At 42.4% G+C, this 18,526-nt stretch overlaps 1 protein-coding gene across 2 annotated transcripts in view; it reads right to left on the reverse strand.

Annotated features, from left to right (window-relative positions):
• The window catches only part of LOC128687684 (uncharacterized), a 35,014-nt gene extending 16,977 nt beyond the window's left edge, over positions 1–18,037 (reverse strand). For both annotated transcript variants that reach the window (XM_070083902.1, XM_070083901.1), the window contains exons 1-4: positions 17,882–18,037; positions 17,499–17,629; positions 10,945–11,141; positions 10,003–10,201 (exon numbers count right to left, since the gene is read on the reverse strand). In XM_070083902.1, the coding sequence (XP_069940003.1) occupies positions 10,003–10,201; positions 10,945–11,141; positions 17,499–17,629; positions 17,882–17,912 (558 nt within the window). In that variant the 5' untranslated portion in view covers positions 17,913–18,037. The remainder of the gene's footprint in view (positions 1–10,002; positions 10,202–10,944; positions 11,142–17,498; positions 17,630–17,881) is intronic.
• Positions 18,038–18,526: the final 489 nt, after the last annotated feature.

The raw sequence follows: 18,526 nt of genomic DNA on the forward strand, positions 1-18,526 counted from the left end.
ATAGCCAAAATCAACAAAACAGAATCAGAACCCCTGCCGATAACATGTGGAGTTCCCCAAGGTAGTATTCTGGGTCCCTTATTATTCTTATGTTATGTCAATGATATGCCTATCAGTGTCAAGTGCAAACTCCTTCTGTATGCAGATAACAGTGCTCTGTTAGTGACAGGTAAAGACCCACAAGATATTGCTAATGTTTTAACACTGGAACTGGAGTCCTGCAGCAAATGGTTAGTAGACAACAATCATTACACCTCAGGAAAACTGAAGCCATTCTCTTTGGCACGAAACATAAACTGAGAAGGGTAAATAATTTTAATGTTCAGTGTAATGGGGAGCCCATCACTTTGGTTTCATCAGTAAAATATCTGGGAATCCCCTTTGACCCATGCATGTCAGGAGAATTGATAGGGAACAGTGTAGTAAAGAAAGCGAATGCCAGACTGAAGTTCCTGTATAGACAAGCACAGTGTCTACCTACTGAGGCTCGCAGGACCCTATGTCTAGCCCTTATACAATGCCATATGGATTACGCTTGCTCTTTATGGTACTCTGCCTTGACAAAAAAGCTGAAAGATGGACTGCAAATCACCCAGAACAAAATCGTAAGATTCATCCTGGGGCTGGGACCAAGAGAACATGTAGGCCAGGATGAATTACAACAGTTGGATATGCTGAATGTTGAAGACAGAGTAAAACAACTGAAGCTAAATCATGTTTATAAAATTGCTCACAAACAGTGTCCAGAATATCTTGCTGTCAATTTTGTCAAGGTTGGGAACCAAAGCAATCATAGTACTAGGGGGAGAGAGCACAACTTTGTAGTACCCACAGTCATTGGCCAGGCTTCAAACACCTTTTATTGTACAGCAATAAAGAAATGGAACAGACTGCCCGCACATGTCAAAGCCAGTCATAGCATGAACCAGTTCAAGAAGAGTGCCAAAAGGTGTCTGATGAATGTAGCTACAGAAAGGGAGGGGAATAATTTTCTATTTTTTAGCTAACATACGTGTAAATTTTACCTTATTCCTAGTAATGACCCTCGTATTGAAGATAGTCTTAGTGACCCTCGTGTAGTAGATAGTCTTTTTAGTATGATAATAAGATGTTATCTTCATTATAGAATAATAAGAAAATATTATAACCTTTTAAATCTCACGCGTGTCAGCGTGCCTCGTTGTGCTCCGGGTTTTTCGTGTTTTCACGGTCGCTCTTACGTGCTAGAACTTTAATTTGTGTCATCAATCCTATACGATACATCCCTCTAGCGCCTGGAACAAATCTTGGGCGGAAAACATTATATACTGAGTCAAAAAAGGAGAATTAGTGTGCACTAGCAGAGTTTACTGCCAGAGGGGAATCATAGGCCTGTCCCGTGTGGAAAAAAAAATAATAATTGAACTTTTCATGTCAGAGGAAAGAAAGTCTCCCTGATAACATTGAGTATACATAGTGTATAGTGTATACTACAGGGGCTCCCTAGTATATTGATGATAAAGGCTAAAGTGTCATTTGAAAACAGGTGAATTTGTAAATGAAGTGATAAGCCTATAGAGGCAGGTGCCAGAAGTCGCCAGAACTTACCACAGGTCAGCTGTTTTTAATAATCTTCCTGGCTTGCCAGTGTACTCGCATATAACTAGTGATACCAGTGATTAGCAGAATACAGTGTTGTAGTAGCAACTAACCAGTATTATAATGGTACTTAGTGGAGTGGAGTGACTTTCATTAGTTTCTTTTTCTTGAAATACGAGACGTTACTGTGAATTTCATATAACCTGTAGTTACCAGCAGTCGCAATATACACAACGAGAAGCAATTATTACTACAGAAAAAGCGTCCTTCCTCCAAAATTTGCACCAGTCAACTATAGTGATAATATAGCATTTATTGTGGTGGAGACGGAAAAAAGAAAAAAAAAAAAAAAAAAAAAAAAAAAAAGAGAAAAGCCAGATACAGCGATTGATAAACAAGGAGGTGACCGTTCGTCATTGTAGGAGCTGCCAGATATCACCGGCTCTTCAACACGCAAGTTATACTTTTGTATCAGTCAAATCACATATTACTCGGGTAGATAATTTCCAGTAGATCCTTCATGTGTTAGCTCAAATCACCGACCAGTATGTTTTAAATAAGTGACCCACTGATCAGAGCAGATCGTCTGGCCCGAACCCTTGCCTGGTCCGAACCCTTGACTGGTCCGAACCCGGGACTGGTTTCAAACAGTTTCGTTGGACAATAAAGCAGACTGTAAACGGATGGGGTTGTAGGCGCCCTATAAACACAAACATTAAAAATCAGGAACGTGACGGTAAGCTGTCCAATATACAAAAAGAGTTAGAAACAGAAATACAAATAGCTAGAGCTTCATTTAAGGTTATTAATAGAATTTTCAAGAGGTTGCTAGTAGAATTTGCAGTAAATCAACCATTCAAATCATTATGAAGCCCTGTGTAGTCTGTGGTCAGTCAAACAAACGGGCTTCCACATGGATAAATTGTCATTTTTGTGGAAATTGGTGTCACGCCCCTTGTGCAGATATCCCAGAACTAGCTACAAGCAGTATTAAAACAGAGAAGTGTTTTTGGGTATGCTCAAATGAGGAAAATCTGTGGACTAAAATCACAAGGGTATTAAAAGAGGACAACATCAAAGCTGCTTTCATAGAAAACCTGGAAGCTTTCTACAACAGATGGGAACATAAAATGTCTGGGCTGAATGGTACTGCCCTTGATACTGGCCATGTAGTCATAAACTGTAAGGCTGGAGGTGATGTCCTGGTAGTCAGTAAATGTGGGGCTGATAGTGCTGTCCTGGGAGACAGTAATGGTGAAGCTGGAGGTGCTGTCCTGGGAGACAGTAATGGTGAAGCTGGAGGTGCTGTCCTGGGAGACAGTAATGGTGAAGCTGGAGGTGCTGTCCTGGGAGACAGAAATGGTGAAGCTGGAGATACTGTCCTGGGAGACAGAAATGGTGAAGCTGGAGGTGCTGTCCTGGGAGACAGAAATGGTGAAGCTGGAGATACTGTCCTGGGAGACAGTAATGGTGAAGCTGGAGGTGCTGTCCTGGGAGACAGAAATGGTGAAGCTGGAGATACTGTCCTGGGAGACAGAAATGGTGAAGCTGGAGATATTGTCCAGGTAGTCGGGAATTATACGCAGGAAGGAATACATATAAATGATCTCATAGGGGACAGGAGCCATAGTAGGGAAACAAGTGTAGTCAAAGATAAGATAAAACCAATATTGCAAACTAGAAATACCGCAGGAAATAGCAAACAAGAGGACTCCAATAGCAATAGTGAGGATAAATTACCAAAAACAACTGGTGGGAGCTCCATTGTTGGTGCTAGGGAGGATAGAAGTAAGACAGGGAAACATGCACCAACAGGGAATACAGTCACAGAAACCCAAGGCAAGCGGAAACCAAGCCTGTGCACATACTATGCACTTGGTATCTGCTGGCATGGGAAATCTGGAAAAACAGATGGGACATGCAACTATGACCACCCTAGAAAATGCCATGCCCATATGAAAACAGGAAAATGCAAACTCCCTTCCTGTAAGCTTTTTCACCCTGAAATGTGTACCTCTTCAGTACAGGAAAGACTGTGCTATAACTTAAATTGCCAGGCATACCATCTAAAGGGGACAAAAAGATACAAAACATCCAGGCCATGGGAAAACCTGGGTAGCCACAGCCACTCAAGAGGGAGAGGTTTTTTAGTGCCAGGAAGGAAAAAAAACTGGCAGGAAATGGCAGAAATCGTACACCAAATCCAGTCATTCCTGGAGTGGAACCACAGTCGATGGCCTCCACTCCAAACCAACAGATACAGATACTAATGCCGGAAAAAAAATCCCCCCCCAGTACCAACAATACCACCAGTCCGATAACATTCTTCTTTGCAAATATACAGGGTCTAAAGCCAGCTACAAACAACAAAATACCTTTCATCCGTGGACTGCTTGCAGAGGCAAAGGCAATGTTCGCGGCTTTCACTGAGACCCACATAAAGGATCACTTGGACAACGAAGTATGGATCCCAGGTTACAACCTATACAGATGTGACAGAGTGAACAGGCAAAAGGGGGGGGTTGGCCTGTACATTGCAGAGTCACTTGTTTGCACAGAACTGCTTAATGCCTCAAATGACGTAGTGGAAGTTTTAGCAGTAAAGGTCGAGAACCAAAACCTAGTCATTGTGGTAGTCTACAAGCCTCCGGATGCAACATCCCAGCAATTCCAGGAACAGCTGTTAAAAATTGACCACTGTCTGGAAAATCTTCCAGCTCCTGCACCCAACATCTTGCTCCTGGGGGATTTCAACTTAAGGCACCTAAAATGGAGGAATATAGCAAATAATATTGTTGCAGTAATAACACCAGGAGGCAGCTCTGATGAAAACTCACACTCACACGAGCTTTTAAATCTCTGCACAAAATTCAATTTAAACCAGCAAATAATAGAGCCTACAAGACTGGAGAATACACTAGACCTCATCTTCACTAACAATGATGATCTGATAAGAAATGTCACCATATCAAAAACAATATACTCAGATCACAACATAATTGAGGTTCAGACATGTATGCATGGAGCCCCAGACCGACAAAATGAGACTAGTCACGAGGGAGCATTCACCAAATTCAACTTCAATAACAAAAACATAAAGTGGGACCAAGTAAACCAAGTCCTAACCGATATAAGCTGGGAAGATATACTAAGCAACACAGACCCAAACTTATGCCTAGAACAGATTAACTCGGTGGCACTCGATGTATGCACAAGGCTTATTCCTCTAAGAAAAAGGAGGAGTAGATGTAAAATAGAAAGAGACAGGCGCTCCCTTTACAGGCGACGGAAAAGAATAACAGAGCGGCTAAAAGAGGTCAATATATCTGAAATGCGCAGGGAGACACTGGTCAGAGAAATAGCAAGCATCGAACTTAAGCTAAAAGAATCCTTTAGGAGTCAGGAATCGCGGGAAGAACTAAAAGCCATAAATGAAATCGAAAGAAACCCAAAGTATTTCTTCTCCTATGCCAAATCAAAATCGAGAACAACGTCCAGTATTGGGCCCCTACTTAAACAAGATGGGTCCTACACAGATGACAGCAAGGAAATGAGTGAGCTACTCAAGTCCCAATATGACTCAGTTTTTAGCAAGCCGCTAACCAGACTGAGAGTCGAAGACCAAAATGAATTTTTTATGAGAGAGCCACAAAATTTGACTAACACAAGCCTATCCGATGTTATCCTGACGCCAAATGACTTCGAACAGGCGATAAATGACATGCCCATGCACTCTGCCCCAGGGCCAGACTCATGGAACTCTGTGTTCATCAAGAACTGCAAGAAGCCCCTATCACGAGCCTTTTCCATCCTATGGAGAGGGAGCATGGACACGGGGGTCGTCCCTCAGTTACTAAAAACAACAGACATAGCCCCACTCCACAAAGGGGGCAGTAAAGCAACAGCAAAGAACTACAGACCAATAGCACTAACATCCCATATCATAAAAATCTTTGAAAGGGTCCTAAGAAGCAAGATCACCACCCATCTAGAAACCCATCAGTTACACAACCCAGGGCAACATGGGTTTAGAACAGGTCGCTCCTGTCTGTCTCAACTACTGGATCACTACGACAAGGTCCTAAATGCACTAGAAGACAAAAAGAATGCAGATGTAATATATACAGACTTTGCAAAAGCCTTCGACAAGTGTGACCATGGCGTAATAGCGCACAAAATGCGCGCTAAAGGAATAACAGGAAAAGTCGGTCGATGGATCTATAATTTCCTCACTAACAGAACACAGAGAGTAGTCGTCAACAGAGTAAAGTCCGAGGCAGCTACGGTGAAAAGCTCTGTCCCACAAGGCACAGTACTAGCTCCCATCTTGTTCCTCATCCTCATATCCGACATAGACAAGGATGTCAGCCACAGCACCGTGTCTTCCTTTGCAGATGACACCCGAATCTGCATGACAGTGTCTTCCATTGCAGACACTGAAAGGCTCCAGGCGGACATCAACCAAATCTTTCAGTGGGCTGCAGAAAACAATATGAAGTTCAACGATGAGAAATTTCAATTACTCAGATATGGTAAACATGAGGAAATTAAATCTTCATCAGAGTACAAAACAAATTCTGGCCACAAAATAGAGCGAAACACCAACGTCAAAGACCTAGGAGTGATTATGTCGGAGGATCTCACCTTCAAGGACCATAACATTGTATCAATCGCATCTGCTAGAAAAATGACAGGATGGATAATGAGAACCTTCAAAACTAGGGAGGCCAAGCCCATGATGACACTCTTCAGGTCACTTGTTCTATCTAGGCTGGAATATTGCTGCACTCTAACAGCACCTTTCAAGGCAGGTGAAATTGCCGACCTAGAAAATGTACAGAGAACTTTCACGGCGCGCATAACGGAGATAAAACACCTCAATTACTGGGAGCGCTTGAGGTTTCTAAACCTGTATTCCCTGGAACGCAGGAGGGAGAGATACATGATTATATACACCTGGAAAATCCTAGAGGGACTAGTACCAAACTTGCACACGAAAATCACTCACTACGAAAGCAAAAGACTTGGCAGACGATGCACCATCCCCCCAATGAAAAGCAGGGGTGTCACTAGCACGTTAAGAGACCATACAATAAGTGTCAGGGGCCCGAGACTGTTCAACTGCCTCCCAGCACACATAAGGGGGATTACCAACAGACCCCTGGCAGTCTTCAAGCTGGCACTGGACAAGCAACTAAAGTCAGTTCCTGATCAGCCGGGCTGTGGCTCGTACGTTGGTTTGCGTGCAGCCAGCAGCAACAGCCTGGTTGATCAGGCGCTGATCCACCAGGAGGCCTGGTCACAGACCGGGCCGCGGGGGCGTTGACCCCCGAAACTCTCTCCAGGTAAACTCCAGGTATAATAAGGTACAAGGACCCCAATGGAAATAAGTCACTCTGTCTGACTTTTTTGGGTTATCCCAGGTTCTCTACACATATGCTGCTATGTATGATAATTCTATGTAACTGTATTTGTGTATATATGAATAAATTTACTTATATATACTATATATATATATATATATATATATATATATATATATATATATATATATATATATATATATATATATATATATATATATATATATATATATATATATATATATATATATATATATATATATATATATATATATATATATATATATATATATATATATATATATATATATATATATATATATATATATATATATATATATATATATATATATATATATATATATATATATATATATATATATATATATATATATATATATATATATATATATATATATATATATATATATATATATATATATATATATGTCTTTCAACGCACCAGCCATTTCCCACCGAGGCGGGGTGGCCCAAAAGGAAAAACGAAAGTTTCGCCTTTTAAATTTAGTAATATATACAGAAGGGGTTACTAGCCCCTTGCTCCTGGCATTTTAGTCGCCTCTTACGACACGCATGGCTTACGGAGGAAGAATTCTGTTCCACTTCATTTCCACGCTAAGAGTTTTTATCGTTTCTTGGTTCATTTCAAAGACTAACTCTGTGTAATATATATTATAATAATGGTTAGGTACGTTAGGGTTGAATAGGTTAGGTTAGGTTAGATAAGGTAAGGTTAGGTAAGGTAAGGTAAGGTAAGGTAAGGTAAGGTAAGGTAAGGTAAGGTAAGGTAAGGTAAGGTAAGGTAAGGTAAGGTTAGATTAGGTAAGGTTAGGTTAGGTTAGGTTAGGTTAGGTTAGGTTAGGTAAGGTTAGGTTAGGTAAGGTTAGGTTAGGTTAGGTTAGGTTAGATAAGGTTTGTCAGCAAACAGGACCAGTGTTTCCTGACGCTGATCTTATTCATGTGATGACCCACAGCTTTTGATCATCTGACCGAGACCTTCCACTGGCTTACTACTCCACTCCTTTAACAATTATAGATTTAAATTAATATATGAATGTAATACTAGGGATTGTCGAAGACAAGAAGAAGCAGTTCTGGGTAATCAGTCCCTCAACCCTGAGACTGTGATCACCTCAAAATATTTCTACACGTCTTCCACTGTCTTCAACATTATCGTTATTGTTGAAACGTTTCGCCTACATGGTAGGCTTCTACAGTATTTGTCAAATACTGAGCAGCAGGAGTACTGGCGAGGTAAATAACATAGATTATCATACATAGCAGCATATGTGTAGACAACCTGGGATAACCCAGAAAAGTCAGACAAAGTGACTTATTTCTATTGGGGTCCTTTTAATACCTTATTATTATAGCACATAGGAGCTAATATTTTATTATTATACTATAAAGGATATATACTAGGAATAATACACAAATAATCCGCCTGCAAGGCTCCAGGCGGACATCAACCAAATCTTTCAGTGGGCTGAAGAAAACAATATGAAGTTCAACGATGAGAAATTTCAATTACTCAGATATGGTAAACATGAGGAAATTAAATCTTCATCAGAGTACAAAACAAATTCTGGCCACAAAATAGAACGAAACACCAACGTCAAAGACCTGGGAGTGATTATGTCGGAGGATCTCACCTTCAAGGACCATAACATTGTATCAATCGCATCTGCTAGAAAAATGACAGGATGGATAATGAGAACCTTCAAAACTAGGGAGGCCAAGCCCATGATGACACTCTTGAGGTCACTTGTTCTATCTAGGCTGGAATATTGCTGCACACTAACAGCACCTTTCAAGGCAGGTGAAATTGCTGACCTAGAAAATGTACAGAGAACCTTCATGGCGCGCATAACGGAGATAAAACACATCAATTACTGGGAGCGCTTGAGGTTCCTAAACCTGTATTCCCTGGAACACAGGCAGGAGAGATACATGATTATATACACCTGGAAAATCCTAGAGGGACTAGTACCGAACTTGCACACGAAAATCACTCACTACGAAAGCAAAAGACTTGGCAGACGATGCAACATCCCCCCAATGAAAAGCAGGGGTGTCACTAGCACGTTAAGAGACTATACAATAAGTGTCAGGGGCCCGAGACTGTTCAACTGCCTCCCAGCATACATAAGGGGGATTACCAACAGACCCCTGGCAGTCTTCAAGCTGGCACTGGACAAGCACCTAAAGTCGGTTCCTGACCAGCCGGGCTGTGGCTCGTACGTTAGTTTGCGTGCAGCCGGCAGCAACAGCCTGGTTGATCAGGTTCTGATCCACCAGGAGGCCTGGTCACAGACCGGGCCGCGGGGGCGTTGACCCCCGGAACTCTCTCCAGGTAACCTCCAGGTATAGAAGAGAGGAGCTAACGACGACGTTTCGGTCCGACTTGGACCATTTACAAAGTCACACGGTGTGACTTTGTAAATGGTCCAAGTCGGACCGAAACGTCGTGGTAAGCTCCTCTCTTCTAATTGCGGGTTATTTGTGTGTCGTTCCAGTCACGGTATTGTGCCTTTTTTGTTATTTATATACTAGGAATAAGGTAAAAAGAGTTATTTACATTTACATGTGTGTCGGTTAAAAAGATTATTCTCCTGCCTTTGTATCGCTACACAGTTATAATCAGTCCATCAACCTTGGAGAAATTGTTTGAGGTGGTCAGTCCCTCATCCTGGAGAAGAGTTCAGCTGAACTCTTCTCCAGGCTGAGGGACTGACTACGTTATCTTTACCTCACCACTACTCCTGCTGTCTATAATTCAATATCCTCTGTATTTGACTGAAGAAGCCTACCACGCAGGCGAAACGTTTCAACAGTGAAAATACCCAAATGTTTCACATGTGTCTTACTCCTCGTTATTCTCAGTATTGGATTAACGAAGTCATTGTTTAGAGAAACATCTCGGACATAAAGATAAGTGAGTGCTGTATGTGTGTGTTATCTAAGATTATACAGTGACAAGAAGAAAACAAGAAAAAAGAAGATAAATATTAAGACGAAGAAGAAAGAAAGGTAAACTAACCATAGATACAGCGTGGTTGACAATGCCCGTAGCGACGCCCTCCTGCATCAGCGCCTTGATCTGCTGCAGCTGCTCAGGTATTTGCACATAGCGACTATACAGATTGTCGTAGGCTTCTGGTGTATCAAACACCATCCAGGAGATGAGTCGCTCCAAGTCAACATGTACACCCTCGATGGTGCACAGTGGTACCAAGAACCTGGAAGCACAGATACTAAGTTTGTTTAGGTACAGGTACACAAATACAATTATCATACATAATGTAAATTACTCACCAGGAAAAAAAATCAAAATCAGCCAGAGTGACTTATTTCCGTGGGGGTCCTTGGCTTATTTTTACTGGGGTCCTGTTACCCTCAGTCACATTGTGTTTATCAGTGTTACTGTATACTCACATCCAAGTTAATAAGACACTATGTGCGGCATTTTGGCAAAACTTATTTTTCAGTTCTTTATTAATGGATAAAAATGACTGGTAGAATAAAGGTTCTCTCAATAAACTTCCATAAACACCATATTGTGTCCTGCTCCAGTCAGTATGTAGCTTACTAGTCCACTATGGTACAATGACACTCGCTTCAGTAAACATCTTCGTTATATACGACGTTTGGCTCCGAGTAGAGCTTCATTAAACCATGACTTACAGATTTACTAATAACCTGAAAATAGCGGAGTAATGGTGACCATTGCTAGGCAGGACCTACTCTCACCCATCCACTCCTACTTACATGTCCAAGTAACTTTACCACCTGTGCAAAAGAACGTACATAAGAACATAAGAAAGGAGGAACACTGCAGCAGGCTTAATGGCCCACAAAAGGCAGGTCCTTCTCAAAGCCAAACACACTAACAAAAACATTTTCTCAACAAATTTTCAATGTTACTCAAGGAACAAGATAGTAATAACATGTTGAAGTAATTAAACACAGCGCAGTAACTGACCCCTGGTAAGCATAGCCGTCTATGTAGGTTAGAAGTTCGTCCTTCAGTACTCTGATGTTGAGAATGTCATCGTGGAGGGTAAGGTTGGCCTCCAGTGCCTCAGCCTGGAGCAGGAACGACTGGCACTGGTCGTAGCGCCTCTGGTAGGCGTCCAACGACATATCGTCCAACCGCCAGTCATAGTCGTGGATGCCAATCTAAATTGGAGCACTCATCAATAATTGGGCCTCTACCCTTCAGACAGAACTGTTTACCATACTCCTTGCACTGAAATGCATCTATGTATCAAAGATTAACAGTTTAATTGTAACTGATTCTCTGTCATCCATAAATGCTCTCAACTCATTAAGCATAAATTGTGGCATGCTTGTGTCAGAAGCCAGACACAGGTATGGTAGGATTGTGGACAGTGGAGTCAGAGTGCACATGCTGTGGATTCCATCTCACATTGGTCTTCAGATGCATGATAGAACTGATAAATTGGCTAAGCTGTATGCTTTCAAAGAGGGAGTAGATTACAATCTTGGCTTGTCAGGTAGTAGTTTGAGAACAATAATACGAAAAGAACTTCAACTGAATTTTATGGACTTAAGGCTCAGGGAGATTGACACCAGTGAGTCCATCTATCATCATTCTATCATGCAGGAGGAGCCACATGTCTATGGTGCATCCAACAAAATAAGCAGACTCTTGGATGTCACTACTGCCCGGCTCCGGCTGGGTTACAAGTATCTTTGGCAGGTTAAATCACCACCACCAGATGTAGACCAAACGAAATGTAAACTTTGCCAGATGGACTATTGTCACACCCTGCGTCATTATGTACTGGAGTGCGATAAAATTAATGAATTTAGAAACAACTCACTCAGAAGTGTTCAAGAAATGGCTAAGTATTTTATCCACAGTGGTATATTGCAGACCATTCTGGAGAAATACCCTGACTTTGCTAGCTGTAAATAATGTATTACCACGTGTGTGCATGTGTGTGTGTGTGTGTGTGTGTGTGTGTGTGTGTGTGTGTGTGTGTGTGTGTGTGTGTGTGTGTGTGTGTGTGTGTGTGTGTGTGTGTGTGTGTTTGTGTGTGTGTTTGTGTGTGTGTTTGTGTGTGTGTACTCACCTAGTTGTACTCACCTAGTTGAGGTTGCGGGGGTCGAGTCCGAGCTCCTGGCCCCGCCTCTTCACTGATCGCTACTAGGTCACTCTCCCTGAGCCGTGAGCTTTATCATACCTCTGCTTAAAGCTATGTATGGATCCTGCCTCCACTACATCGCTTCCCAAACTATTCCACTTACTGACTACTCTGTGGCTGAAGAAATACTTCCTAACATCCCTGTGATTCATCTGTGTCTTCAGCTTCCAACTGTGTCCCCTTGTTACTGTGTCCAATCTCTGGAACATCCTGTCTTTGTCCACCTTGTCAATTCCTCTCAGTATTTTGTATGTCGTTATCATGTCCCCCCTATCTCTCCTGTCCTCCAGTGTCGTCAGGTTGATTTCCCTTAACCTCTCCTCGTAGGACATACCTCTTAGCTCTGGGACTAGTCTTGTTGCAAACCTTTGCACTTTCTCTAGTTTCTTTACGTGCTTGGCTAGGTGTGGGTTCCAAACTGGTGCCGCATACTCCAATATGGGCCTAACGTATACGGTGTACAGGGTCCTGAACGATTCCTTATTAAGATGTCGGAATGCTGTTCTGAGGTTTTCTAGGCGCCCATATGCTGCAGCAGTTATTTGGTTGATGTGCGCTTCAGGAGATGTGCCTGGTGTTATACTCACCCCAAGATCTTTTTCCTTGAGTGAGGTTTGTAGTCTCTGACCCCCTAGACTGTACTCCGTCTGCGGCCTTCTTTGCCCTTCCCCAATCTTCATGACTTTGCACTTGGTGGGATTGAACTCCAGGAGCCAATTGCTGGACCAGGTCTGCAGCCTGTCCAGATCCCTTTGTAGTTCTGCCTGGTCTTCGATCGAGTGTATTCTTCTCATCAACTTCACGTCATCTGCAAACAGGGACACCTCAGAGTCTATTCCTTCCGTCATGTAGTTCACAAATACCAGAAACAGCACTGGTCCTAGGACTGACCCCTGCGGGACCCCGCTGGTCACAGGTGCCCACTCTGACACCTCGCCACGTACCATGACTCGCTGCTGTCTTCCTGACAAGTATTCCCTGATCCATTGTAGTGCCTTCCCTGTTATCCCTGCTTGGTCCTCCAGTTTTTGCACCAATCTCTTGTGTGGAACTGTGTCAAACGCCTTCCTGCAGTCCAAGAAAATGCAATCCACCCACCCCTCTCTCTCTTGTCTTACTGCTGTCACCATGTCATAGAACTCCAGTAGGTTTGTGACACAGGATTTCCCGTCCCTGAAACCATGCTGGCTGCTGTTGATGAGATCATTCCTTTCTAGGTGTTCCACCACTCTTCTCCTGATAATCTTCTCCATGATTTTGCATACTATACATGTCAGTGACACTGGTCTGTAGTTTAATGCTTCATGTCTGTCTCCTTTTTTAAAGATTGGGACTACATTTGCTGTGTGTGTGTGTGTGTACTCACCTATTTGTACTCACCTATTTGTGGTTGCAGGGGTCGAGTCCTAGCTCCTGGCCCCGCCTCTTCACCGGTTGCTACTGGGCCCTCTCTCTCCCCGCTCAATGAGCTTTATCAAACCTCGTCTTAAAACTGTGTATGGTTCCTGCCTCCACTACGTCATTTTCTAGGCTATTCCACTGCCTTACAACTCTATGACTGAAGAAATACTTCCTACTATCTCTCTGACTCATTTGTGTCAACTTCCAATTGTGGCCTCTTGTTTCTGTGTCCCCTCCCTGGAACATCCTGTCTTTGTGTGTGTGTGTGTGTGTGTGTGTGTGTGTGTGTGTGTGTGTGTGTGTGTGTGTGTGTGTGTGTGTGTGTGTGTGTGTGTGTGTGTGTTACTCAACAATCAATATTTGCACCAATAACTCACTACAGTTGTGACCGGGTGTGGAAGTGTGAATTGCTCATTACTCTAAAATTTGTTCATGATTGTAGCCATGTATAAACGTAAGTAACCATTCTTACAGTATTCATTACCTTTGTAACTTGTGAGTTCATTACCTTTGTAACTTGTGAGTTCATAACCTTGTACCTAGTTCAGCCATCAAAACTTTGAGGCCCGGTCCCTGGACCCATTGTGTACCTCTGTAATCTGTAAATACCTTTGTAACTTGTCATGATTGTGACTAGACCTACCTGGAGTTCATTACCTTTGTAAATTGTGAGTTCATTACCTCTGTAAATTGTGAATTCATTACCTCTGTAACTTGCTCAGCTATCAAAACTATGGAGTCCAGTCCCTGGACCCATTATGTACCTCTGTAATCTTTTGACTACCGCCCACAGGATGGGTATGGGATGCATAATAAACATATTAAACTAACTGCCAATCTAGACCATAGTGACTATTATAATTATCATGTACAACACATTTTTTGTATGGGACAAAGTTTCTCTGTGTATTGTGTATTAGACGCGTACGAAGCTTGTACCGAGAGCGTATTAAGCATGTAATAATAATAATAATAATAATAATAATAATAATAATAATAATAATAATAATAATTGCTGACCTAGAAAATGTACAGAGAACCTTCACGGCGCGCATAACGGAGATAAAACACCTCAATTACTGGGAGCGCTTGAGGTTCCTAAACCTGTATTCCCTGGAACGCAGGCGGGAGAGATACATGATTATATACACCTGGAAAATCCTAGAGGGACTAGTACCGAACTTGCACACGAAAATCACTCGATCGACAAAATGAGACTAGTCACGAGGGAGCATTCACCAAATTCAACTTCAATAACAAAAACATAAAGTGGGACCAAGTAAACCAAGTCCTAACCGATATAAGCTGGGAAGATATACTAAGCAACACAGACCCCAACTTATGCCTAGAACAGATTAACTCGGTGGCACTCGATGTATGCACAAGGCTTATTCCTCTAAGAAAAAGGAGGAGTAGATGTAAAATAGAAAGAGACAGGCGCTCCCTTTACAGGCGACGGAAAAGAATAACAGAGCGGCTAAAAGAGGTCAATATATCTGAAATGCGCAGGGAGACACTGGTCAGAGAAATAGCAAGCATCGAACTTAAGCTAAAAGAATCCATTAGGAGTCAGGAATCGCGGGAAGAACTAAAAGCTATAAATGAAATCGAAAGAAACCCAAAGTATTTCTTCTCCTATGCCAAATCAAAATCGAGAACAACGCCCAGTATTGGGCCCCTACTTAAACAAGATGGGTCCTACACAGATGACAGCAAGGAAATGAGTGAGCTACTCAAGTCCCAATATGACTCAGTTTTTAGCAAGCCGCTAACCAGACTGAGAGTCGAAGATCAAAATGAATTTTTTATGAGAGAGCCACAAAATTTGATTAACACAAGCCTATCCGATGTTATCCTGACGCCAAATGACTTCGAACAGGCGATAAATGACATGCCCATGCACTCTGCCCCAGGGCCAGACTCATGGAACTCTGTGTTCATCAAGAACTGCAAGAAGCCCCTATCACGAGCCTTTTCCATCCTATGGAGAGGGAGCATGGACACGGGGGTCGTCCCTCAGTTACTAAAAACAACAGACATAGCCCCACTCCACAAAGGGGGCAGTAAAGCAACAGCAAAGAACTACAGACCAATAGCACTAACATCCCATATCATAAAAATCTTTGAAAGGGTCCTAAGAAGCAAGATCACCACCCATCTAGAAACCCATCAGTTACACAACCCAGGGCAACATGGGTTTAGAACAGGTCGCTCCTGTCTGTCTCAACTACTGGATCACTACGACAAGGTCCTAAATGCACTAGAAGACAAAAAGAATGCAGATGTAATATATACAGACTTTGCAAAAGCCTTCGACAAGTGTGACCATGGCGTAATAGCGCACAAAATGCGCGCTAAAGGAATAACAGGAAAAGTCGGTCGATGGATCTATAATTTCCTCACTAACAGAACACAGAGAGTAGTCGTCAACAGAGTAAAGTCCGAGGCAGCTACGGTGAAAAGCTCTGTTCCACAAGGCACAGTACTAGCTCCCATCTTGTTCCTCATCCTCATATCTGACATAGACAAGGATGTCAGCCACAGCACCGTGTCTTCCTTTGCAGATGACACCCGAATCTGCATGACAGTGTCTTCCATTGCAGACACTGCAAGGCTCCAGGTGGACATCAACCAAATCTTTCAGTGGGCTGCAGAAAACAATATGAAGTTCAACGATGAGAAATTTCAATTACTCAGATATGGTAAACATGAGGAAATTAAATCTTCATCAGAGTACAAAACAAATTCTGGCCACAAAATAGAGCGAAACACCAACGTCAAAGACCTGGGAGTGATTATGTCGGAGGATCTCACCTTCAAGGACCATAACATTGTATCAATCGCATCTGCTAGAAAAATGACAGGATGGATAATGAGAACCTTCAAAACTAGGGAGGCCAAGCCCATGATGACACTCTTCAGGTCACTTGTTCTATCTAGGCTGGAATATTGCTGCACTCTAACAGCACCTTTCAAGGCAGGTGAAATTGCCGACCTAGAAAATGTACAGAGAAGTTTCACGGCGCGCATAACGGAGATAAAACACCTCAATTACTGGGAGCGCTTGAGGTTTCTAAACCTGTATTCCCTGGAACGCAGGAGGGAGAGATACATGATTATATACACCTGGAAAATCCTAGAGGGACTAGTACCGAACTTGCACACGAAAATCACTCACTGCGAAAGCAAAAGACTTGGCAGACGATGCACCATCCCCCCAATGAAAAGCAGGGGTGTCACTAGCACGTTAAGAGACCATACAATAGGTGTCAGGGGCCCGAGACTGTTCAACTGCCTCCCAGCACACATAAGGGGGATTACCAACAGACCCCTGGCAGTCTTCAAGCTGGCACTGGACAAGCACCTAAAGTCAGTTCCTGATCAGCCGGGCTGTGGCTCGTACGTTGGTTTGCGTGCAGCCAGCAGCAACAGCCTGGTTGATCAGGCGCTGATCCACCAGGAGGCCTGGTCACAGACCGGGCCGCGGGGGCGTTGACCCCCGAAACTCTCTCCAGGTACTCCAGGTTCTACGAAAGCAAAAGACTTGGCAGACGATGCAACATCCCCCCAATGAAAAGCAGGGGTGTCACTAGCACGTTAAGAGACCATACAATAAGTGTCAGGGGCCCGAGACTGTTCAACTGCCTCCCAGCATACATAAGGGGGATTACCAACAGACCCCTGGCAGTCTTCAAACTGGCACTGGATAAGCACCTAAAGTCGGTTCCTGATCAGCCGGGCTGTGGCTCGTGCGTTGGTTTGCGTGCAGCCAGCAGCAACAGCCTGGTTGATCAGGCTCTGATCCACCAGGAGGCCTGGTCACAGACCGGGCCGCGGGGGCGTTGACCCCCGGAACTCTCTCCAGGTAAATTCCAGGTAATAATAATAATAATAATAATAATAATAATAATAATAATAATAATAATAATAATAATAATAATAATAATAATAATAAACCACTCACCATAGTAGCAAACTCAGGCAAGTCTGTTATCCTCCAGTTGAAATAATCGTCCATCAGCTGCTGTACTTCAGGTGAGAGACTTCCATCTCTCTGTGGACTGGATGGGGTCCCAGACACGCAACCTGAACCAACTTTACAAGAATGTAAGAATTAAGACAGACTGCAGCAGGTCTACTGGTCCGTGTTAGGCAGGTCCAGCTCACACCCAAACTGTTAGAAATGCTACATAAGATCTCGCTTCAATGACGCTACTTGGGCAGTTTGTTCCAACGCGTCTACAGATATATTAACAAAAATAATGGTCTCCTACATCCTTTCTAAAGTTAATTTTGTGACACTGAATCTATTGTAAATGAAATGAAATGTGTGATGAAATAACTTACAGAGGTAGATGAGGAACCAGAGTAGAGCCATGTAGTCAGGTGAGTAGTATACTTGAGAGTGTAGCAGCCTCCCTGTGTGTGTACCTACCAGCCTGCTACCTTCATACACACACCTGCTACCTCGTACATACTTCCCAGGCTAGATAAGTGCAGTGAGAGGTGGCACATGTGGTGTGAAGTAGTATCTTCTGTGTGTACCTACCTATCATCATCTCAGTAATGTTGTCACATATTCCATCATCTCAGTAAATGAGATAATAATAATAATAATAATAATAATAATAATAATAATAATAATAATAATAATAATAATAATAAGTTTGTTTTGACATGATACATGGTTGTACGATGGAATATAATAGTTGGGTGTACATATCAAAAGCCCTTGTGTCTGCAGAGCATTTCTGGCAAAATTAATATTAACTTAAGATTAACAAGGCAATAACAGTTTATATGGCCATTAGATGAGTTACAGTGAGTACAAGAGAACTGAGTATTATTAGGTAATGTTATATGGCTTTACTAAGCCTAGTAGAGAAGTTCAGTAGAGAATAATTACAGTTTTGAATTAACTTATAAAAATTACAGTATTACAATAGAACAATTTAAAATAATTTGCAATATGATGTATTATAATTTAGTATT

The sequence above is a fragment of the Cherax quadricarinatus genome, chromosome 11, assembly GCF_038502225.1.
Source record: "Cherax quadricarinatus isolate ZL_2023a chromosome 11, ASM3850222v1, whole genome shotgun sequence".
Lineage (NCBI taxonomy): Eukaryota > Metazoa > Arthropoda > Malacostraca > Decapoda > Parastacidae > Cherax > Cherax quadricarinatus.